Source organism: Cantharellus anzutake (assembly GCF_015039405.1).
Source record: "Cantharellus anzutake strain C23 chromosome Unknown EI90scaffold_242, whole genome shotgun sequence".
Taxonomy (NCBI): Eukaryota; Fungi; Basidiomycota; class Agaricomycetes; order Cantharellales; family Hydnaceae; genus Cantharellus; species Cantharellus anzutake.
Window position 1 is genome coordinate 1 of NW_024067192.1, and position 24185 is coordinate 24185.

Here is a 24185-nt window from a genome sequence, read left to right on the forward strand (position 1 = left end):
GTCCTCTAGATTTATCTCTGCCGCAATTTGCCACACCTAACCGCTGGCATGTTTTTCAGACTTTAGCTTTCCGACCACAAACGCTTTGCGGATCGTCTTTTCCGGGTATCTGGTGGCCAGCTGGAGGCTGTCATTTATTTCAACCGACATTACTTTAACATTGCAGTCCTACGCACAACGTAGAGATGGGCATGAACATGCCGGTTCATGAACCGGTTCATGAACGTTCGTAAACTTCGGGTCATGAACCTATAGTTCATGAACTTTCCCACGACCGGCCGTTCACGTGAACCGGTTCGTAAACTTTCAATACACCACCGCAGACTGCCATTTAGCCACAACTTCAATATTATAATTCTTTCTGCTTCGTCTCTTCAGAGTTCAGACACATGTTAGACACCCCTCCGATAATAGACTGGTCAACAGATGCGGATGTGACACAAACAGGGAAGATTATGGATGTCCAGGCTGTTGGAATTTCAACAACCAGTTCCAGCGCCCGAGTAGCGCGGGATTTGATATTCTTTTTTGGGGTCGCTACAAACACCGAGACATGATCAATAACTCACTGCTGATGGCGGAATGAGTTTTGAGGGTCTTGTCTCGGTCTCTCTGTTTGCTCTCTGTGCGCTCTTTATGTGGTGAGACATGTCAGAGATGTGGCTCACATATAAAGAGCGCTCTCTCTGTAGATCCTCTCCCTCAGAACTCTTGTACAAGTCTGAGGTGAGAGCTATAGTTTTTATTATTAACAACACTTTTCTAACTATGTACATGTTGATGCAGAATCTTACGCGTCATAGCCTTTTTATCTTTAAAAGGTTATGAGCCCAGTGATGGCTAATTCAAGCGATGTTAAAGGTACTCACAGCATTGAGAAACTTAAGAACGATGGGAAGAACTACCGTATATGGTCTATCCGATGTCGTATGGTTCTAATTGATCGGGGACTCTGGAATTTTGTCAATCCGAAATCAAACACCTCTGATCCCCCTACTCCCTCTACTTCTTCCACCACTGCTGCTAGTGCCCCTGCCACTCCGCCTGCTGTGCCTAACCCCACTGCAACTGCTACTACCAGTGGCACTTCTACTTCATCCACTTCCACTATGCAGATGACTAGTCTTACTCTCGAAGAATGGAATGAAAAGGACGAGCAAGCCCTTGCCCAAATATGTCTCACACTGGAAGAAAATCCCCTCAATATTGCTGAGGACAAAAAGACTGCGAAGGAGGCTTGGCTAGCGCTAGAGCAATGCTACTTGGGTCAAGGTGCATTAGATGCATCTGATTTGATGCATGACCTACACCACTTCAAGTTGGATGAGTCCAAAGCACTGGAACCTCAAATCAACCAAATGCACATAATGCACGGGCAACTGGACTCTCTTGGTGACAGCATCACAGATGCCAAATTTGCCTTAATCATTGCTAAAGCTCTCCCACCGGCTTACAAAACTCTCAAATCCATCACTGTTGCCAATACCAAGGATTTGTCAACGCTAGCTTGTGAAACTCTGATAAGCCAAATAATCAGAGAGGAGAAGTCGATCAAAAGCGAAGAGCTTGAGACTGCAGCACTAGTGGCCAAGTCCGTGAAACCACTGGAGAAAGGCAACAAACAAGATGGCAAGAAGCCCAAGAAATTCAGAGAACGCCCACGCTGCACCAACCCAAAGTGCTGAAGAATTGGACACACTATTGAGAAGTGTTGGTCCGAGGGAGGTGGAGCTGAAGGTCAATGCCCACCTAAACCGACGACTGGACAACCGGCAACAAAGAATGACAAAAAGGAAGCCAAGATTGATGTCCTCCTAGCGGAAGAACATGTTTCATTTGCGAAACAAGGCTCAACGTACTCATCTGAGTGGATTATAGACTCTGGTGCCACATCGCACTTATGCATGCACCGTGATTGGTTCTCATCCTACACAACTCTCATTACTCCCCATCCCATATACCTTGGTGACAAGCGTGTTGTCCATGCCATTGGGCAAGGACAAATCCAAATCATTATTCACAATGGCTACGGAAATCGAGAAGCCATCGTGAGAGATGTCCTCCACTGTCCCCACATTGGCACCAATTTGCTCTCTGTTCCCCATCTTGCCAAGCATGGGTCGAGCATCCAATTTTCAGACAATAATTGCTACATCCTGAACTCAAGTCGTGAACTTGTTGGAATAGCTCACTTGATGAATGGACTGTACAGATTGTCATGCACCATCATTGGAGCAGAATGTGTCTACATCACAAAATACGATGGAAGCCAAAATGTCGAGACTGCACAAGTTGCCCATACGACAACAGCTACAGCCTCTATTGATGTCTGGCATGCCCGACTCGGACACATCTCAGTGGACTCTATCCTTAAGATGGTCCGGAGTGGAATGGCCATTGGAATGGACATTATGGGAGGAAAGGGAGATGCATCTACATACTGCAAAGAATGTGAGGCCTCCGGACATACACGATCACCAATTCCAAGGGAAACACTCACACGATCGGACAAAGTCCTTGAACGTGTCTTCTCTGACATATGCGAAGTGAAAGCTGTGAACCGAGAAAACTTCCGATACTTCATCACCTTTGTGGACAACTATTCTCGATTCCTCACCGTCTACCCCATCAAAAACAAAAGTGATGCCCTGGAAACGTTCAAGACCTTCCTGGCAGAAGCTGAACGACAATCTGGGAGAAGTCAGCATTATCCATCAAAGGACAAACCCCTACACTCCGCAAGAAAACGGCATGGCCGAGCATGTTAATAGGACACTAGTCACTATGACGATTGCAATGCTTGAAAGTGTTAAATCCCAGGTTGGACAAACTGCCTGGCCCTATGCCCTTTGGCATGCCACACTCATCAAAAACGTTGTTCCACATTCCACACTCCCTGATGGGATTTCCCCTTATGAACTATGGACAGGAAACAAGCCGTCAGTCTCGATGATATGTACCTTTGGTTGCAAAGCCACATTGGCCATGCCCGATAAGTACAGAAACAAGCTTGCAAGTCGCTCGATAACCGGGATCCACCTCGGGTTGGCAATCGGCAAGAAGGCCTTCGTCGTATATGATCCAAACACATGCAAGGTCCATGAATCGCGAGATGTTCATTTCTTCGAAGGGTCCCCTGAATCGGAATGCATCACCATTGAAGTACCTGACATTGAATCACAATCACATGTGGTTCAGAACACCAAAGGTGACGAAATCAAAGACCAGAAGGTAGAAGGAAGTGCGACGGGCATCGTGGAGAATGATGAGAATGAGGTTATCGAAGGGACAGAGGGGAGGATTGAAGAAGGGATGGACAATGACGCAGTAGAAGAGGCGATACCAGATGAACCATGACGATCTGGACGAGTGCAGCGACCTCAGACACGAGATGACAATGAACGATATTTCATCAGCTCCTACACTCGGAATAATCAGCAATCCGGACCCATAAACACCCAGCAAGAGGGCGAAAACCATGCTTACATGGCCCATGAAGACATACCATGCACCTATAATGATGCCCTCGACCGACCCGACGCAGATTCCTGGCTTGAGGCATGCCAGGATGAACTACTCTCCCTCAGGGAAATGCGGACATACAGTCCAGCTAGTGTGGAGGACGTCGGATCTGGAAACATCGTTGGATGTAGGTGGGTATTTGCCTTGAAGTGAGGGCCAGATGGTTGGATAGAGCGCTACAAGGCAAGAGTCGTGGCCAAAGGTTTTAGCCAAATCTACCAAGTGGACTATGAGGAAACCTTCGCACCTGTTGTCAAGTGGGTGTCAATTCGCATTCTTCTCGTGATTGGTGCACGTCTTGATCTGGAAATAGACCAAATGGACGTCAAAACCGCTTTCTTGAATGGCGACTTGGAACATACCATTTATATGGAACCGCTGCCAGGAAGTGCTGATCATGGAAACGAAGACATTGTGTGGAAGTTAGGGAAAAGCCTTTACGGACTGAAACAGGCATCAAGGGCCTGGTACCAGAAGGCCAAAGAGGAATTTGGACGACTTGGATTTACTCGCTGCAATTTGGACCATGCCGTGTTCATTCACAGGGGGCAGAACAAGAAGTTCTGTATTATTGCCCTTTATGTGGACAACTTGATGATCTTGTGCAACGATGTCCAGTTACTCAAATCCAAGAAGGAAGAGCTAAAGGATACCTTCAAGATGAAAGACCTCGGCCCTATCCATTGGTTCTTGGGAATCGAAATCACTCGCGATCGTGCGAGGCGCCTAATTTTTATCTCCCAAGCACACTACATAACCAACATTGTCGAACATTTTGGTCTCACTAACTCTCGTCCGATTTCAACACCTGTTGCAGTTAACTTCAAACTGCCTCAATTGGATGCCCCTGAAGTCAATGCCCACAACTACCAGTCCCGCATCGGAAGCATTATGTATGCTATGCTGGGAATGCGCCCTGATATCACTTATGCTGTAGGTGCGCTTAGTCAATATTCTGCAAATCCGGGCAAGGATCATCTCAACGCTGTGAACCGAGTCCTCAAATACCTCAACTCAACGAAGGATTACAAGCTAATATACAATGGGGGAACTCGCGAAGGCGATTTTACCGCTTACTCGGACTCTGATTGGGCTGGAGACTCTCACGACCACAAATCTATCTCTGGCTATGTATTCAAGGTGGCTGGTGGAGCTGTATCATGGAGTTCAAAGAAACAACCCTCCACTGCATTGTCGAGCATGGAAGGAGAGTACATGGCACTGACACATGCAGCGAAAGAAGCCATTTGGATGCGGGAATTCATTGGTGATGTCCTCCGACCTCCTTCCATTCCCACCACTATACTCGGCGATAATCAGGGCGCACTTGCACTGGCTGTGAACCCCGCTTTTCATGCACGCACTAAGCATATTCGCGTCCGGCAGCACTTCATCTGTGATTGCATTTACGATGGCGATGTCACACTCAAGTACATCCCAACTGCCGACCAAATAGCTGACATCTTCACAAGGGGACTTTCATTCGAAAAACACGACAAATTTGCGAAGGGCATGGGGATCATCGATGGGAACCGTCGTTGAGAGGGCGTGTTGGAATTTCAACAACCAGTTCCAGTGCCCGAGTAGCGTGGGATTTGATATTCTTTTTTGGGGTCGCTACAAACACCGAGACATGATCAATAACTCACTGCTGACAGCGGAATGAGTTTTGAGGGTCTTGTCTCGGTCTCTCTGTTTGCTCTCTGTGCGCTCTTTATGCGGTGAGACATGTCAGAGATGTGGCTCACATATAAAGAGCGCTCTCTCTGTAGATCCTCTCCCTCAGAACTCTTGTACGAGTCTGAGGTGAGAGCTATAGTTTTTATTATTAACAACACTTTTCTAACTATGTACATGTTGACGCAGAATCTTACGCGTCATAGGTATGATTCAATTCTAGAACTCTTGTATGAGTCTGAGAATCTTATGCATCATAGCCTTTTTATCTTTAAAACAGGCTATGCAGTTGGGCTGGAGCGATGCGAAAGTTGCAGGTGTGTCAACATCGTCCTTTCCTCATTGCATTCACATTTGCAGCTAAACTATTTTCGAAGCATATGACAGACACCGGTGCCGGAGTGAATACTACACTCACTTCAATCAAACACTCTCGCAGGTTCCAGCCAAAGGCACGGAACCAGCTCATTTTTTGTATTCTCATGTTTGCAAGTCACGTCATCCTGGTTGCCGCCATGTGCAGAAACGTGTGAACATGTCCACAGATAAGCTCAAACAGAAGGCTATGAAATGCAATGCGGCTCATCTTGGTGCCATCTCGCCCCTGAAAACCCCATGCAAAACTACTGCGGCAAAATTTGATCAACACTACCACCACATGCTTATTGCCCTGAAATGTGCGGTTTCGAATAGACCATTCGTTTCATCAGAAGATGAGTTCTATAGGATGGAGGTTGAGCATTTACGTCCGGGTATGTGCAGCTGTCTTCTACATGAAAGTTTGAAGCTGATGTGGGACTTCATGGAGGCACTACTCCCCCATCTCGGAAGACTGTCAGTGAGGATATTAAAACTATCCATACTTACGCACGGTACAAGCTAAGCTCCAAGATTGTATAACAATGGTTTGTGTAGCCATTCGGAAACTGACAAGAGCTTGATTTAGAATTGCTCATTCAGCAAAATTCATTGCACAACTGACGAATGGTCTGGGAAACTTGGATCAGCATGGAAGGCTGTTACTGTTAGAATCGGGCAGATTCGGACGACTCCGGAATGGAATCGGAGACTTAGCGTGGAAGGACCTCGGCCTCAGCGACTCAGGCGGAGCGCTGTGCCATTGCTGGTTGTCCTAGGGGTCCCTAATTTCGGATCTAGCAGAGGGAAAGTCTCTTGGGGGAATTCATGTCGATTTCGGACTGAGGTTACAAGTTACTAAGTACATTGTATATAAGGAGGGGTCCGGAATCAAAAGGAGCGAGGGTAGGACAAAAGGAGACAAAGGGAGATGGAAAGAGGAACAACACTGAGGGTCAAGGGTTTTGACTCAATGGTGTTTCTCAAAGGAGGAATGAAGGGCCAAGACCCAAGGAGGAAGGAAGGAGGTTGGGAGTGGGGAATGGCTAGCTGATTGAATAGAAAGGAAGCAGCAGCCCAAATAGGAATGAGGGAGTATAGCGGAATTGAATAGGACAATGCAATAGTTGCAAGGTCCGAGGTAAGTCCGGAAAGTCTGAACTCGGAAGTTAAACTCCGGAATATTGGCAAAGGCAATTAAATGGAATGAGCTAACCAATACAATGGGTATAAGTGGAGGTGGGGTCAAAGTCCGAGGTCGGAGCTAAGACCGGAGGTTCTGGAGACGGAGATGCAAACGGGATTCCGGAGCGGAGGTCCAGAGTCAGGAGCATAGGTTTTGCGTACTCGTCTGGAAGGTGTCGAGGTTGGGGTCGGACCCGGAATGTTCTGGAGTCGGACTGAAGGTGGTGTCCGAGCCAGAGGTGGGATAACCTCTTGGGAGTCGGCAAGGAGAAGGTGACGGAAGGGAAGTAGGACTCCGGAAGTCAGGTTCGGAGTTCCGGGAGCCCGGAGCGGAGGTCGGGATTGTATGGATATGACAGTTACAGTGGTCATGCTGGAGGAAGCCAAAGATCTGCCTACATCATTTGTACTGGATTATGTCTGGTAACTTCATTTCCCTAACTTCCTCACTTGCGGGCCAACTAACTGATCAAGGCTTCGCGGAAAACACTCCGGAAAGAACCTTGCAGTTGCCCTGGCTGAATGTTTGGAGTTCTGGAGCTTAAAAGAGCGTGTAAGTGAATCAATGAAATGCAGTGTGGTGTGAATGGCTAATGTGTCATGCAGCTTGGGGTGGTGACGGCAGACAATGCAACAGTGAATGATGTCATGATAGTGGAGCTCTCTAAAATTATTCACGGACTTTTAGGCAGGGCTATGCATGTTCGCTGCTTCGATCACAGCCTTAATCTCATGGCAAAGGTGTTGTTCTGCAGTATAATTATTTGGATCCCATCTAAAGCTTTGCTTTCATAGGCAATGCTTGTTATAGATATAGGCTAGAATCTTATGGTCCATGGTTGCAAGCAGATGGACCCAGGACCTTCCCCATTTTACTTCTCCATCAAACCCCATGCCAAGCTTTCCCACCGGGTTTTGGTGCTGGCTGGGGGATTTGTTGAGTTTCAAGGGACTTCCCTTGACCATTATGACTTTTATATTAGATAGTTAGAAGTCATATGATGTGTAAGGCAGATGCCGAAAAATGTCTTTTCCTTATCTAATACATAACCCACAAAACCTTGTACTGCAATTGTAACTGCCATACCATTGTGCCACCACTGTAAGCCTTCTCTGTAACATCTGACTTGGTCCATATCGATGTCTACATCGATATTCTTACAATCTGTGAGAAAACCTCAACGGCCCGGTGAGTGCTCAGACACCGGACCTCACTCTTCCTGCTCCCACCCCCCACTGGGTGGTTGAGCTCCCATTCCTATCCTTCCTGTAGTACCCTACTGGGTCCTACAACCCTTCCTCCCTTCTTGGGAGGGAGAAGTGACCCAGGCAGCCCCAGGATGCCTGGCCACGTACCCCTGGGCCCAAATTCCCACAGTCACTCACTACCATGCACTGGCCAACCAACCTGCCTGTCCCAACAAATCCCGCTACCGGTACGCTCCCTTGAGTGCCAAGTAACCGATAGACAACCACTGGGCTACTCCCTCAAGGAGTGCCAACTACCCACGCTACTGGTACGCTCACATGAGCGCCAAGTCACTGCTAGCCAACAGTTAGATGGCTCCCTCAAGGAGTCCCCATTATACCTGCTGCCGGTACACTCCTTGGAGCACCAAGTTGCCGCTAGCCAACTGTTAGGTGGCTCCCTCAAGGAGCCCCCATTATACCCACTGCCGGTACGCTCCTCGGAGTGCCAAGTTACCGTTAGCATGACACCACACCCGCTGCCAGTACGCTCCTCGGAGCACCAAGTTACCGTTGGTACACCCAGTCTCAGATCTCCTCCTGCTCTCCCTTCAACAGCTATGCAGCCACTCCTGTCCGTGAGCAGAACGGCTCAGGTTGGGTTCCCCGGAACCCATTCCTGTAACAATGCTATCCACATTCTATCCCAAAAAGGTCAGAAAACCAAAGGCTACCAAGAAGACAACAAAGGTAAAGTCCGCAGTGGCCAAGGACTCCGCTAGTGAAACCGAAGATTTCGAAGATACTCCCCATGAGGATTGTCCATTTGAGGCTGCAGCTAGCCTTGATGACATTGATGTCGGCTTGGCAGCCAATACTGAATTTCCCATGGAACTTGATGGCGAGCCACTGACTGCTGCTGAGCTTGCGGCTGTTGATCTAGCAGTCAACGAGTTCTCAAGGAAGGTGTGGACTCTCACAGCTGAAGCGGATACCACATTTGTGGAGGAGTTTGGGATCAAATGCACTGATGCCGAGCACAAGAGCGCATCACGAATTATGGACATTGTGAGCAGTTCTTTTATTTACTCTTGAACCCCTACTCATGCCACCACAGCCCTCCAAGCTCGCTTCAAAAGTGAATCATTCGATTCAGCTACTTGAGGGGCTTGAGCATATTATCCTGGGTTTAAAGGGACAAATTGAATCCTCAGCACGACGTCTCATCACTAAAGTCCCAACACGGTGGGGGTCGGAATACAACTGTCTTGCCTGGCACCAAATGCTCAAGGATGCAATTGATGATTTTACGTCTGTGCCACAGCATGGTTGTGAAGCTTATCATCTCTCACCGATGGACTGGGATCAGCTTAACGGGTTAAAGAATATACTTAATGTGAGTGCATCATTAATCCTTTGCACCTGATACTTATGGAAGCCTCAAGTTGTTTGATGCCCTCATCAAAAAATTCGACGCATCTACTACATTTGAGGTAGCGGAAATTTACGAAGCTTTTGAAGAACTTGAAGTGTCACTTGACAAAGCTCGCAATGATGTCAACTTGGATAAGGTTGTGCGAATTGGCGCAAATCGTGCCCTATTCATACTTGGAAAGTATTACAACAAGCTTGATGAATGTGAAGTCATCAGCAAAAGTCCGTTATGCTCCGGAGCATCAAGAGTGGCTGGAGCATGTGGGAGACAAAACAGCAGATTGGGCACTCCTGGAGCCAATAGTGTTCTCCTGGGAGGGGGTTCAGGAGCAGCTGGGAGTGGTGAGGAGTATGTAATGTGCCAGGAGCAGTGGGAGGAAAATTTTGGTCTCTAAAAAGTTGAAAAAAAAAATTTAGGGAAAAATCAAAAAAAATTCAGGAACTATAGTGCCTTTAAAGTGCTTTCAGGACATATAATTATTTGCAAAATTGAGGAAGAAATGATGGAGAAAAATGGAAAATACTTTCGGAGACCCGAGAAATAATGAGAACTGAATTAATGGGAAAGTCTGAAAATTGAATAGGAAAGTGAGGGGAAGCCTTGTAAGCATTGTTATTTTCTGCTGTTCTGATTTTTCCTGATTGTTCTTGGTCTCACTCCCAGCTGCTCCTGGACCCTCCCAGGAGCTTTCAGGAGCTTCCTGGAGTATTGAGGAGCAGCTGGGAATGAGACCAAGAAGAATCAGGAAAAATCAGAACAGCAGAAAATAACAATGCTACAAGGTTTCCCCTCACTTTCCTATTCAATTTTCAGACTTTCCCATCAATTCAGTTCTTGGGTCTCCAAAAGTATTTTCCATTAGCTGCTCCTGGACCCTCCCAGGAGCTTCCAGGAGTATCCAGGAGTATCCAGTAGCAGCTGGGAGTGAGAATCAGGAAAAATTAGAACAGCAGAAAATAACAATGCTACAAGGCTTCCCCTCACTTCCCTATTCAATTTTCAGACTTTCCCATCAATTCAGTTCTCATTATTTCTCGGGTCTCCGAAAGTATTTTCCATTTTTCTCCATCATTTCTTCCTTGATTTTGCAAATAATTATATATCCTGAAAGCACTTCAAAGGCACTACAGTTCCTGAATTTTTTCGATTTTTTCCCTAATTATTTTTTTCAACTTTTTAGAAGTCCCTATTTTTCAAATTTTCCTCATTTCCCTCTATATCCCCCCCTCATTCCCCCCTCATTCCCCCTCATTCCCCCCTCATTCCCCCCTCATTCCCCCCCTCATTCTCCCCTCATTCTCCCCCTCATTTCCCCCTCCCCCATATTCTGCCAGCCCGAAAGTGATTAAGTTGCCAGATTAATCATATATCAGGCCATAAATTTTGATTGTGTATTGGTGAGTCTCAGTGTCCTTGATATACAGTATAGTGTTTGATCTAAATGTTAAGCAGTGTCTTGTTGTGTTAGTCTTGTGGTAGGAGGTATTCATGGGGGATCTTCCCTCTTTTTTTCCTTTTCATTTTCAAATGCTCCAGGAGCTCCCAGAAGCTTCTCACCCCTATACACTTTGAAGCATTTAAATTGTATTTACTGGATATGTTTGTGCACAAAGCAATGCTCCAGGCCCTCCTGGAAGTGTCCTGGAGTACCTAGCCAACTCCGGAGGAAATGGGCTGTTCCTGGACCAGCCAATCTCCTCCTGATTCTCCCAGTGCTCTCGATACTCCAGAGCACTCAGGAGCATAACAATTTTTTGCTGATACGGTATATCCGATTGCAACAAGTGCGTACTCTTTGGCTGTAAATGGTTGTATTATTTATCCCCTCCCATCCCATACAGTACTCACACCGACAAAAACATACCGCTGGTTTAAGAAGAATGTTGGCTGGGCTGAAGAATGGAAGCAGATGCCTCTTAATAAACTCCGTCACCGGTGGGTTATAACCTACAAGCCAAAGCCAGAGCCAAAGGCCTCCCCGATGCCTGGTCTGGAGGATTCACATGAAACTGAACCACCTCTGAATGTATGTCCAGTTTATCTTTCAAGCTATGTGCTGATTTGGTCTACTTGTATCAGCCCTATAAATCTACAACTGTTATTGTCAACCTCGACAGTGAAGATGACGATGATATGGATGATGAGCTAGACCGGTACCTCAGACTGAAACCAGTCCCACGTGTCCAATGTCCCAACCCTATTCGCTGGTGGCTAGATCAGAAAGCCGACTATCCTAACCTGTCCCACATGGCGATTGACTATCTGATTGTCCCCGGTATGTGCTGAGATTGAAGGTTCAACCTCACTTACTTGTTGTCATTAGCAACATCTGTTGATTCGGAGAGGGCATTCTCAGCATGCACACTTATGCTGGGTAAGCTTCGCACTCGCCTTTCAGATGAATCTTTCTGCGCTGGTCTCCTCCTATGTTCATGGCATAAAGCTGGCTTACTGCCCGAGCTGGGAGAAATAGCCCAGTGTCTCCGGGATGCCGATGCAGCAGCTGCAGCCCAGAGGAAGGAGTTGAGAAAGCGCCCTGCTGGTGAGGATAGTATTCATGTCTCACCAGGGAAGAGGGCACGGTACATAACCCATTAGATTTTTTTGAATTCTGACTACATCAATAGCGCCATGGATTGCACCAATAACTCTTGTTTTCCATGACAGATGAGAGCAATGCCTACCATCACCGAGAGCATGTTGAACTCACCGGAAGTGTAATACCTCATCGACGTGAATTAAGCCTAACAGATAAAGATCACCGGGACAGCCTGTGTTGCACCTTCCAGCGGGCTATAACATCGCCTCACAGCAAACTTATTATTATATACTTGGACTGGTAACCTAATGTTCATGAATGGTTTGTGAACGGTTCACAAACGATTCATGTGACCCTCCTTGGACCCTGAAAGTTCATGAACTTTGGTCCACGCGGTTCACGTGAAGTTCATGCCCAACTCTAGCACAACGTAACAAGTCAGTATGAGTCCCGACCTGCTCCGTCGCTGTCAGGGATCGGCCCCTGACCCCGCTGTCAGGGCACCCAACCACACCCCAGAACCACCTTCCCAGACCTCCCCATCCCTACATACCTCTCACAACTTCAACCCGCATGTGAGCCCGCAGGAAAAGTCACGTGGGTTAAGGCGAGCAACTCGCCTTAACCCATGTGACACCTTTTCCGAGTCGCGGGAACATGCTTGGCTTCTACCCAGAATCACGTTATGAACTGTACAGTACACTTCCCTTTTATAGTAGCCAAGCGGGGAATAGGGAAACTTACCCTTCTTCTCAACTCAATCCCCGCTTAGGCAAGTTGTAGTTACCCTCTGTAATACATGACAACTCAATCCCTGCTTAGTCCCTTCAGTGAGTTTGAGGAGCTGAGGACAGGGTCTAGCGCCCAACCACCCGGAACACCGCACACACCTAGGACTGAGGTCGGGCTGTCCCTGATTGAGGACCGAGCCCTGACAGCAGAAGAAGGGTTCAACCTACTTCTATCCCCCCGATGTCGCTGGAAGATCAGATAGCGGAGCTGACCCGCCAGCTCCAAGATCTCCAAGCCCAACTGGCCACCCAGACCAGACCCACGGCCCCAGCCCCAGCCCCTACACCCACTCCGGCTCATAAGCCACCCAAAGTAGCCACCCCTACCCCCTTCTCTGGGTCACAAGATGACCTAGACCGCTTCAAGGCAGAGTGTGGACTCTACATGAGCATGCGCCATGCCGAGTTCCCGGACGAACACAGCCAAGTCCTGTTTGTCCTGTCATACATGAAAGGAGGGACTGCCGGACCATGGGCCACCCAACGCATCAACACCCTCCTTGCCCCAGGAGCCCCAGCCATTTCCTTTGATGACTTTGCGGCGGAACTCGATTCTATGTTTGCAGACCCAAACCGACAAGCCACAGCCCGTCAAAAGCTTGCCTCACTCCGACAAGGGAATGAGCCAGTAGACAAGCTGATCCAGCAGTTTGAGCTGCATGGCCCAGTGTCACGAATGGGAGATGTTGCTCTTGTGGACCGATTTGAGCACGCCCTTCACCCACGCCTTCGCGAAAACATCTATCGCCTCCGGCCCATGCCCACGACATGGGCAGAATGGAAGCGTGAAGCCTCCCTCCTTGACAATCAGTGGTGACAATTCCAAGCCACCCAAGCTCAAGCCCGCCCCCTGGCTGTCAAGCCATCCCCATTTCACTCCCGACCTCCTCCCGGGCCCGTTCCCCCTCCCGCTGCATCCACACCCTCAGCCCCAGCCCCGAAAGTCGGCCCCCAACCCATGGACCTGGACCGCATCCGCCCCCCAGGACCGAGCAGAGGCGCACTGGACCCTGCTATAACTGCAATCGGCTAGGGCACATAGCCCGAGACTGCCTGAGGCCGAGACCCTATCAGGCCCGGACCACATTACAAGGGGAGGCCCCTAGGGAGATGACCCGCCTGGCCCCGGAAGACCTCCGGGCGATCGCAGACCTGCTAAAGGACCGCCCCTCACCCAGGAGCTGGACCGTGCAGAGGAGGAAGCGGGGGAGGAGAGACCTGCTGAGGATTTTCAGGAGGACGACCGGTGAGGGATGTGCCCCGGTCGTCCCCCAGCGTCACTGTACCTGCATGTAGATACCATGGCAATTCCAGGACTACAGCGCAACCTAAGTTACACCGAGTGATCGCTAAGAAAAAAAGAGCCACACCCACAAAACCCCGCAGAGAGAGCCCACAATGCGCCTCGGCTGAGGTTGCTGTTCCCCCACCCACGATCTACGTACTATCCAAACGCCCTCCTCGCTCCCTCAACCTTCTGGTGAAGCTGACTGCAACCACCTCTCTCGCCTCAGTGACCACCTCCACCCTCCTAGACTCAGGGGCCACAGGGATGTTTGTCAGTCGTGAATTCGTCCGGAAGCATGGCCTGGAGACCACCCCCCTACCCCAACCAATCCCGGTCCACAATGTGGATGGCACCCCAAATGAGAATGGATCCATCACGGAGGAGGTGGACGCACTCCTTACGTTTGGTCAACACACGGAGCGAGCTCGCTTTGCAGTGACCAACTTGGGGCGCCAGTCAGTCATTATTGGTCACTTGTGGTTGACACACCACAACCCGGAAGTGGACTGGGCCCGACAAAAGGTCATCATGTCCTGCTGCCCACCTGCCTGCCAAAGGCTCAGGGTGGCGCCAATAGCTCCGAAGGAGCCTGACCTTGCAGTAGAACCCGGGGATGGACTGTATGCAGCCGTGATCCCCCCAGGATGGGGACACGACCTGAGGGCGACCACCACCCCATCGCAGCGGATGGCCCAAAGAGCGCAGGACCCCACCCCAGGGGAAAAGCCTTTCGAGGAGATGGTGCCTGAGTGCTACCGAGACTTCAGGGACGTCTTCTCGAAAGAGGCCTTTGATCAACTACCACTCCGGAAACCTTGGGACCACGCCATTGACCTCACCCCTGAGGCTAAGCTGCCACGAGGAAAGACCTTCCCACTGTCCCCTGCAGAACAAGGGGAGCTCGATGACTTCCTCAGGGAGAACTTGGCAAATGGGCGGATCCGCCCATCCAAATCCCCCATGGGGGCCCCAGTGTTCTTCGTGAAGAAGAAGGACGGCTCCTTAAGGCTGGTCCAGGACTATCGAAAGCTGAATGAGATCACTGTCAAGAACTCCTACCCCCTCCCCCTAGTTTCCGACATCCTCACCCACCTCCGGGATGCCAAGTGGTTCTCAGCCCTCGACCTCCGGTGGGGGTTCAACAACGTCCGCATCAAGGAGGGAGATGAGTGGAAGGCGGCCTTTGCAACCAACCGAGGGTTGTTTGAGCCAATGGTGATGTTCTTCGGACTGTGCAACTCCCCGGCCACCTTCCAGACCATGATGAATGACATCCTCAGGGATTTCATAGACCGAGGGGTCGTCATCTGCTACATGGACGACATCCTGGTGTTCACACCCACCCTGGAGGAGCACCGGAAGGTCGTCCGGGAGGTCCTATCCACACTGAGGGGCCGGAAGCTGTTCCTCAAACCGGAGAAATGCAAGTTTGAGCAGCGGAAGATCAACTACCTGGGCCTTGTCATCTCGGAGAACCACGTTGCCATGGACCCAGTGAAGGTTCAGGGAGTGACTGACTGGCCAGCACCCACGAAGGTCAAAGAGGTCCAGTCTTTCCTGGGGTTCGTCAACTTCTACCGCCGCTTCATCCAGGACTTCTCTGAGAAGGCCCGGCCCCTTCACACACTCACCCGGAAGTCGAAGCAGTGGACCTGGGGGAGAAAGGAACAGGAAGCATTTGACGGGCTGAAGGAGGCTGTCACCTCAGCACCGGTCCTCACCTTCCCATCGGACTCAGGTCAGTTCCGACTGGAGTGTGATGCCTCCAACTTCGCAACAGGGGCGGTACTCTCCCAGCTCCAGACAGATGGGGAATTCCACCCAGTGGCGTTCATGTCAAAGGGCTTCTCAGATGCAGAGAGGAACTACAAAATCTATGACAAGGAGATGCTTGCCATAGTCCGAGCCCTGGAAGAGTGGCGCCATTTCCTTGAGGGCACCCCTGAGAGGTTCGACATATACACTGACCACAGAAACCTCTCCTACTTCTGCTCAGCCCAGAGGCTAAACCAGCGCCAGGCACGGTGGTCCCTCTACCTCTCCCGCTTCCACTTCCTGCTAGTCCACAAACCAGGGAAACTCATGGGGAAGCCCGATGCCCTCTCACGTCGGCCGGACCACCCGAAAGGGAAGGACGACAACACGGACATGACCCTCCTACACCCGGGCTGGTTTGAAGTCAGAGCTATGGAGGGGGTCACAGTGGAGGGAGAAGAGGCAGACATCCTGGACAGGATACGCAGGGGGAAGGAGCATGACGAGGGAGTGGTAAAGGCAATGAGAGAGCTGGAAAGGGGGACCCTACACTCGGACGAATGGGAGAAGGAAGGGGAACTGATCCTCCACCGGGGCCGGGTGTATGTCCCAAAAGACCCACAGCTCCGCCATGACCTGGTACAACTCCACCATGACTCGGTGGCAACAGGCCACCCTGGGCGGTGGAAGACTGTGGAGCTTGTCTCCCGAAACTACTGGTGGCCCCGGATGGCACAGTATGTTGCACAGTACGTCTCGGGGTGCGACACCTGCAACAGAGTGAAGACATTCCCATCTCGGAAAGTCGGGAAGCTCATCCCGAACAAGGTCCCCACCCGCAGGTGGCAGGTGATTTCAGTAGACACCATTGGAGAACTCCCAGACTCCAAGGGGTACAACGCAATCCTGGTAGTGGTAGACCGACTTTCAAAGCGCATTCACGCAATCCCCACAGTCACTACGGTAGACTCAGCAGGCATGGCCCGGCTCTTCCTTGAACACGTCTGGAGGCATCACGGCCTCCCAGAGGAAGTGCTCAGTGACCGAGGCAGCGCATTTGTCTCCCACTTCTCCAGGGAGCTAGCAGACCTCTTAGGGATCAAGCTTGCCCCTTCAACAGCCTACCACCCACAGACTGATGGCCAGACGGAGTGTGTCAACCAGGAAATAGAAACCTACCTCCGGGTGTTCGTCAACCACAGGCAAGATGACTGGGCTGACTGGCTGCCGCTTGCCGAGTTCGCCTATAACAACCGCATCCACTCTTCCACCCACCGCACCCCCTTCGAGCTTGACTCCGGGCAACACCCACGCATGGGGACCGAACCGACCCGCATGTCTGAAGTCGAAGGGGCTAATGACTTTGCCTCTCGGATGATGAAGATGCAAGAGGAGGCAAAGGCAGCACTAGAGCACGCAGCAGAAGAGATGGCACGGTACTATGACAGGAACCGGAAGGCAGCACCAGTCTACCAAGTTGGGGACAAAGTCTGGCTCAACACTCAAAACTACACGACAGACTGACCAACCAAGAAGCTTGACCACAGATGGATCGGCCCCTTCCAGATCGTCAAGGTGGTATCCCCAGCAGCAGTAAAGCTACAGCTCATGGCCCGTCAAAGAGGAATTCACCCGGTAGTCTCGGTCTCAAACACCCACCCCTACGCCCCAGACAGAATCTCCGAACGCCATGCAGACCCGCTCCCTGGCCCGGACATCGTGAATGGAGAAGAGGAGTATGAAGTGGAGAAAATCCTGGATTCCAGGTACCGGTATGGACGGCTCTGGTACTTCGTCAAATTCTCTGGCTGGCCAAACTCAGAAAATGAATGGCTCCCCAGAGAGAACCTGGAGAACTCCCCAGACCTCCTGAAAGAATTCCACCAGGCCCACCCGGAAGCCCCCAGACCAAGGAGGATAAAGGAAACCCCCCAACCACGGACCACAGCCACTTCGAGGCGAAGTGGCATAGAGGGGGGGTGATGTCAGGGATCGGCCCCTGACCCCGCTGTCAGGGCACCCAACCACACCCCAGAACCACCTTCCCAGACCTCCCCATCCCTACATACCTCTCACAACTTCAACCCGCATGTGAGCCCGCAGGAAAAGTCACGTGGGTTAAGGCGAGCAACTCGCCTTAACCCATGTGACACCTTTTCCGAGTCACGGGAACATGCTCGGCTTCTACCCGGAATCACGTTATGAACTGTACAGTACACTTCCCTTTTATAGTAGCCAAGCGGGGAATAGGGAAACTTACCCTTCTTCTCAACTCAATCCCCGCTTAGGCAAGTTGTAGTTACCCTCTGTAATACATGACAACTCAATCCCCGCTTAGTCCCTTCAGTGAGTTTGAGGAGCTGAGGACAGGGTCTAGCGCCCAACCACCCGGAACACCGCACACACCTAGGACTGAGGTCGGGCTGTCCCTGATTGAGGACCGAGCCCTGACAGTCGCAAAATGACGATTTTGACTGAGGAAAGAGGAATTATGGGCAGTGTTAAACAATCTGGCTGAGATTGACAATGATCGGGGCTTTCATCTTGCCCTGGATAAGAAATCGAGTTCCATCTTTACTAGCCTGGGGAAAGTAAGGTTTTGTTTGGGTTGAAGAAACTGGTTTCTTCGACCCGTTTCTTCAAGCAGTTTCTTTGGTGCCCATGATAAGAGTCAGTTTGTCGCACTCCCAGTTCTTTGGCCTCCAATATGTTCATGGCAAAGGTATCCTGTGAAGGGGATTAGGGTTGTGGATAAGTCTATGTTGAACGAGGGCGCTATTTGACTATTTCATCCATGCAGTCAGAGGGACATTGTCCTGTCCGATGCTATGGACATCGCGAATGGGGTTCGAGGCCAAATAATCCACATATGGACGGACCCTAGAGAAGTTGACCGAAAGCATCCAAGCAAGTGTCCAGATTGTATGCTTCCATCGCAACATAATTAGCCCCGACAAGCTGAAAGAATCTTCATATTGAACTCTCAGCCCAAACTCGGATTGTCCCTTCTGCTTGCAGGATAGCCCGAAGGCGGTCAGATATTAAACACCAAATTATAACGATACAGCATTTTTGACATTGTCACATACGACATACAACGGTGAGGCAACATGATTCTTGACCTACTCGACCACAAATCAAAGACGGTGGCTGAGGAAAAGGAAGTTATGGACGTCAGTTGGGGCATTGAAGGACCTTGCTGATATCAACAACGATCGGGGCTTTCATCCTGCCCTGGATAAGAAACCGAGTCCCATCTTTACTGGCCTGAGGAAGGTAAAAACGGCACCAAAGGTACGATTTGTTGCTGTACATCATTCGATCTCCATACCAAACTTTCCAATCATCAGTGGCTTCTAGCTGTCGCTCGATTGTGCGGTAATCAGATGAGATGGTGAGTTCATGGTTTCCGTTGAACCAGATCCACCGTGCAACATCAAGGCAAATTAAAGGGACCTTTCCCGCAGCAGAGGAATAAATGCCACAGTGTTCATATCCGCTGCCCTTCATGTTTGGTGAGAGGTCATAAATGGGGCACTCCAGCCAGGATTCATCTGAGTCATTCCCAGAAACTGGCTGGGTATCCTCTTCTGAGATCAGTGGAAAGGAAGGTTGATGGAATGTGGCATTCGGGGTGGGACAGGAGCGAGATGGAACAATGCCGGTATTGAGGACCATGTTGCCGGGACCTGGACTACGAAACCGCGCAATGAACTCGCCTGAACTTGTTGACCAGACAAAAATGTCATCTGCATCTGAAGCACAGACATATCGGCCTCTAGGAGAAAAGCCAAGCATGTTACGTTGAGGAAGAGATAAACGATTGTTGGGCCAGGAAGACAGAGTTGGAGGTGTGAGAAGCTGAATGGATGGGGTGTCTGAAACTCGTAAGACTGCTGTGTTCTTGTACCAATAGCCTTTGGCATTTTGTGGGACCTGTATGATGAAAGATCCATTGTCTGACACCACAGTAACAGGAGGGTAATGACTACTGGGGAGAGGGCCAAATTTCACTGAAGGCATTCCACCGAGAATGGCAATGTTTCCATGAGTATCCTCAGTGGCAATGTGAATGTTGCCACCGTGGATAAACTTGATCCAAACAGGAGGATAGGGAAGATTGTTTTGAAATCGAGAGATGGTGCACTGATTATCAATGTCGGCTATTTCGATGATACCACTTCCAAATCCAAGTGCAATGTGATGGCTGTCTCTTGAGAGCGCTGCACAGGTCACAATGCCATTGCGAACGTTGTCATTGAGAAACTCGGCTTCATAATTGATCACCTCTTTGCCAGCATATTTATCAACTACCTTTGGCAATTTAGGCAGCTCCCCCTCCATCACCTTTCGAGCCCTACGTGCATCCTCACTTAGAGGGATAAAGCCACCAGCAAACTCGCCGGAAACACTGAAGACTTGGACAAGAGAGAGATGACCATAAAACTCGTAAACGGGCGATGACACTGGAGTGAATGGAAGGACGTCTCGATAAACATCCTGAAGACTCTTACGTCTAAAGAGGCTGCTGGCAGTACGAATGATGGAGGTTGACTTGTGATTCTGTGAAACAAAATGTTATGTCATTGAAATAATCGATTCATTTGGGCCTCACCTCCCAATTGTCGGGGATAGTTCCACCACCATTTGCTGAGAAGAATGAAAGCAAGTTTTGTGACCATAATTGTTCAAATCCTCTCTGCAATTCATTAGACTCTTCCGAAAAGAGGAGCAAAGGGTCCAAGTGTTGGAACAAATACATAAGTGCATAGTCGACATAACTGGGCGGCTTCTTTTGCTTCATGTCTCGAAGACCCCAGTCATTCCTCTGAATCGCGCCATTCACAGTTTGAAGGAGCCGCAACCCAAATGAATATCCTTCTTTGTCGCTAATAAAGAACACTTTGTCCTCTTCCTTGCCGATTGGATTTCCTGTGATGAATTCCTTCACCGTTGCGTGGTAGAATTCGATAAGTCTTTTGTTCTTCGGAGGTGGACCGACTGTTGAGCTGGTGGGCTTGAGTGTCGAGTAGACCTCATACTCCGTGAACGTTCCCAGGAGCTGTGATATGTCATACACGCTGAGTTCCTTCCGTGCAGCAATCATCATCCCAACAACTTCACGGTATTTCTTGGCGGTACGTGAATTCATTTTGGGATGCTGGTGTAAATAGGCTCGGCGCATTATCCGCAAGTACTCTGAGTTTAGACCCTGAGGTGCATCTGTGAGATTGAGATAGTAATCAAACTCGGAGTCTAGCGTGGAGCCGCTTTGAGTCTGAAGATGCACGTCACGTATTCTGGTTGAGGCGATAATTGGTAAGCCACAGCAAGCTGAGGTGAAATCATAGAGATCCTTCGGAGTCGGTTTCCATGGGGAGTCCTTGATACAACCATGAAGCCCATCCGCAACCATACAATGGATCGTATGGAAATTCTCATCTTCCGCAATCTGATCCATATCTTCATGGACGATTGAGAGATGTGATTTAGCTTGGTTCCAAGCAGAAATCACTTGTGGTTCTGGGCGACAACTGACGAGTATGGCAAATGTCGAAGGCAGCTCATCGAGCAGAAGAACGAGCCTCATCAAGGACCCGAGTGCTTCTGGATCACTGCACTCATCGAGTCCATCCAATATGATCACAGGGCGATCATTTCCTGAAGACAACACATCCCTGAGTCCAGCCATTGGATTGATAATCCAAGCTTTCATGTCCTTCTCTGCAGCAGAACCGCGAAGGCTGCTAAATGAAGCGGGCTCTTGAAGTTGCCTGATAAGCATGCTCTTGTATTCAGCATTGAACGCTGAAAGCTGAAGAGCAAGGGTGGAGGGAAAGCGCTCAATCGAATCAAGTCCTGTCCCCTGTTGGTTCTTATCCCAGAAGAAGGATGCTGCGAGGGTGCCCTGGCTATCGAGAGTGGAAGCCACACTCATAGATATCGCGGTTTTCCCGGTCCCAGGTGAACCACGCAGCCAGACAAATCGGTTCTTAGGTTCCCTCAGGTGATCGAAAATTAAGCCGCGAATTTTGTCCCGTGTGGTTTCGAGGCATTCTGACTTGCTTTTCACGTGGTGCCACTCAGCATCCGCTTTGGGCAGTTTTGAAAGCTCATCTGAAAATGGACATTGAGCTAGAGAGCCTGAATCGAAACAAAAAAGACAAACAGTCCACCGACACTTGAATCGTATTGAGAAGGTTCAAAGTTGTTGCCACAGTCTACAGCGAAGACTTTATTAGTCAAAGTTTAGCAGCATGAATACAGATCTTGCGAACCGAAAACCGGGAGAGAGCTTCACTAACGCACGTCCTCACACCATTTATGCTTTGCATTAAAGAGCCTGCCGTGAATATTTTCTTCCTCAAAGGCTTTCGATTCTGACTCTCGAGCAACTTGATCCGCTTGACCTGGTCTTCTAGGGCCCTGTCAACGATTTTTCAATGTTGAATGAACGATTGGAACGGTAGCCACATACAAGTGTAATTCTTTGAGTGGGAAAATTACTTCGGGAGGAATGTGTCCCGTCCATAGCTGGAGGGGGCGCAGAATGGTGTCATATGCATTTTTCACATCACCACTCAGCCCTTTGAGAGCTTCATTATTACCACTAATATTCTACGTCAACGAAGCAAACATCAGAAACATATCATTACTAGTTGTGAGAAGCCGAACTTCGTAAACCTGAAGCAGCGTGAGAAGCAAGTCTGGAATGTTAGGGAGGAATGGGATGGGAGAAAATTTGAGAGCAGTGGATGCGGTTTGGAGAATGAGCCTAGTGGCACCGATGATACTCTTCTTTTTGCCATCTGACGGGCCAGCCGACGATGATGGAGTCCGTTCTGACACAGGGGGTACAGGAAAGTTTATCCCCGCATTTTCCAGTTGTGTCCGGACGTGTGCATTATTGCCGTAGGGGCTCCAAGGGTTGGGACTTGCGCAAGGAGTTTCGGAGCACGACAGCGATGAGGGGGGGATAGGGATCGATCCGAATGCGCAGGAGATGATGGCACGGGCGTAGTGGGGACAGAGGATCCAGGGATAGGTGTGCTTGATTGGCTGCTACCGTTGGAATTTGAACACCAGGGCGTGACCTCCATATGTGGCAGCTGAAGGGATGGAGGATCACCAGAAGGTGACCGTGGTGCAATCTGGGGATGTCGGAGATAAGATCTATCATGCCGATCACGGTGAACGTTTTCGTTGAGAGTCTGTGAGCTAGTGGCATGGTTTTGTAGCGATGAGGCCGAGGCGTGCGATTGCGAATCACTGACAGATAGCTCAGTCGCACGCTTCGGCCAAGGCATCCAGAGCTTCCGAGGGTCACCGGAAAGCCCAAAAGTGGGCGCCGGTCCAGGAACCCCGAGATGAGGTCCAACTGGCCTGTTGCACCGATCATGAGGAATGTCACGGCTTTGGAGAGACTGGGGGTCAGTAGGAACGACTTGATGTGATGGAGGGGAGGAATACAGGTGCGGATGACCGTAAGAGAGCCCAGGCAGAATCGTCACACTGCTTATGGGGTAAGAATCACCAGAAGTAGTTGTGGTTCCGTGAGCCACAACATACGCTCCGCTGTGCAAACCATGAAGATTATTGTCGCCAGTTTGGGGGGTCCGCAGGTTGGCAGGATGCGTCTGAGAGGGGTCAAGTGATGAAGATGGGGCGGATGGTTGTTGCTGATTATTGTCGGATGCCATAGGGGAATGCCGCTTTGGTGGGTGAGGTTCCGGCCCATAGGTAGAGGGTCGTCATTTCCGGCGGTCCATAGTGCGAGTGCCGATGTGGGTCAAAGCAGGGGTCAAAGGGTAAATAGATTGACTCTCCACCCAGGGCTTCTTATATAGTTAGAGATCCATTCCAAGCTACTGATAGGCGTGCGGTTTGAGCTAATTTAGCTACGGCAGTGCACCACAGTGAAATGCGTAGCTCCGAGACTGAGGCACCCTATTATTCATCTACCACCCGTCATATTACAAAGCGATATTGAGTTCGTCGATGCGCAGTCACACACTAGGCGCGGCGGCGCTTAGAGTCACAGAACTGAATGAAACTCGGGCATTGTCACAAGGAAATACAGGTATGACGTCTGTATATTGTTTGTTTGTCATAGAGGCTGGAGTCCTGCCTAGGTGTGACGTGAAGGCATGCCATTGGTGTCGGGGAGTACGATGACGCGCAGGACATAATGTTCTATAGTCAAAAATGGCAGTCGGCATAGCATAGCAAGGGCTCTTTGACAAACCACGAAGCAAAGATGTTTCAGTAGGATAGGCGCATGATATGACAGGAGCACAGCGAAAGAGGCCAGGAATACATTCCATGCACATTCGGTGGTTCTTGAAAGCTCAAGTCTGCACTAATGTGAAAGGAACACTGTATTATTCGGCCAAGTCCCTACCTCACATCCGATGCTAATTTTATTCGCGAGGGGGATTTATTGCACGT

At 49.8% G+C, this 24185-nt stretch overlaps 2 protein-coding genes across 2 annotated transcripts; both read left to right on the forward strand.

Annotated features, from left to right (window-relative positions):
- Positions 1-5851: 5851 nt before the first annotated feature.
- Positions 5852-6060, forward strand: EI90DRAFT_2829494 (uncharacterized protein; the record flags this gene model as incomplete). Its single annotated transcript, XM_039053606.1, has 2 exons — positions 5852-5951; positions 6008-6060. Coding segments are annotated over 2 exons (153 nt in total), but the record flags the coding sequence as incomplete, so codon positions are not given.
- A 2071-nt stretch (positions 6061-8131) lies between these two features.
- EI90DRAFT_3138873 (uncharacterized protein) lies at positions 8132-9758 on the forward strand (the record flags this gene model as incomplete). Its single annotated transcript, XM_039064911.1, has 5 exons — positions 8132-8177; positions 8281-8585; positions 8644-8997; positions 9047-9325; positions 9375-9758. The coding sequence occupies 5 exons, from the start codon at positions 8132-8134 to the stop codon at positions 9756-9758; spliced, it is 1368 nt and encodes a 455-aa protein (XP_038907715.1).
- Between the last annotated feature and the right edge of the window lie 14427 nt (positions 9759-24185).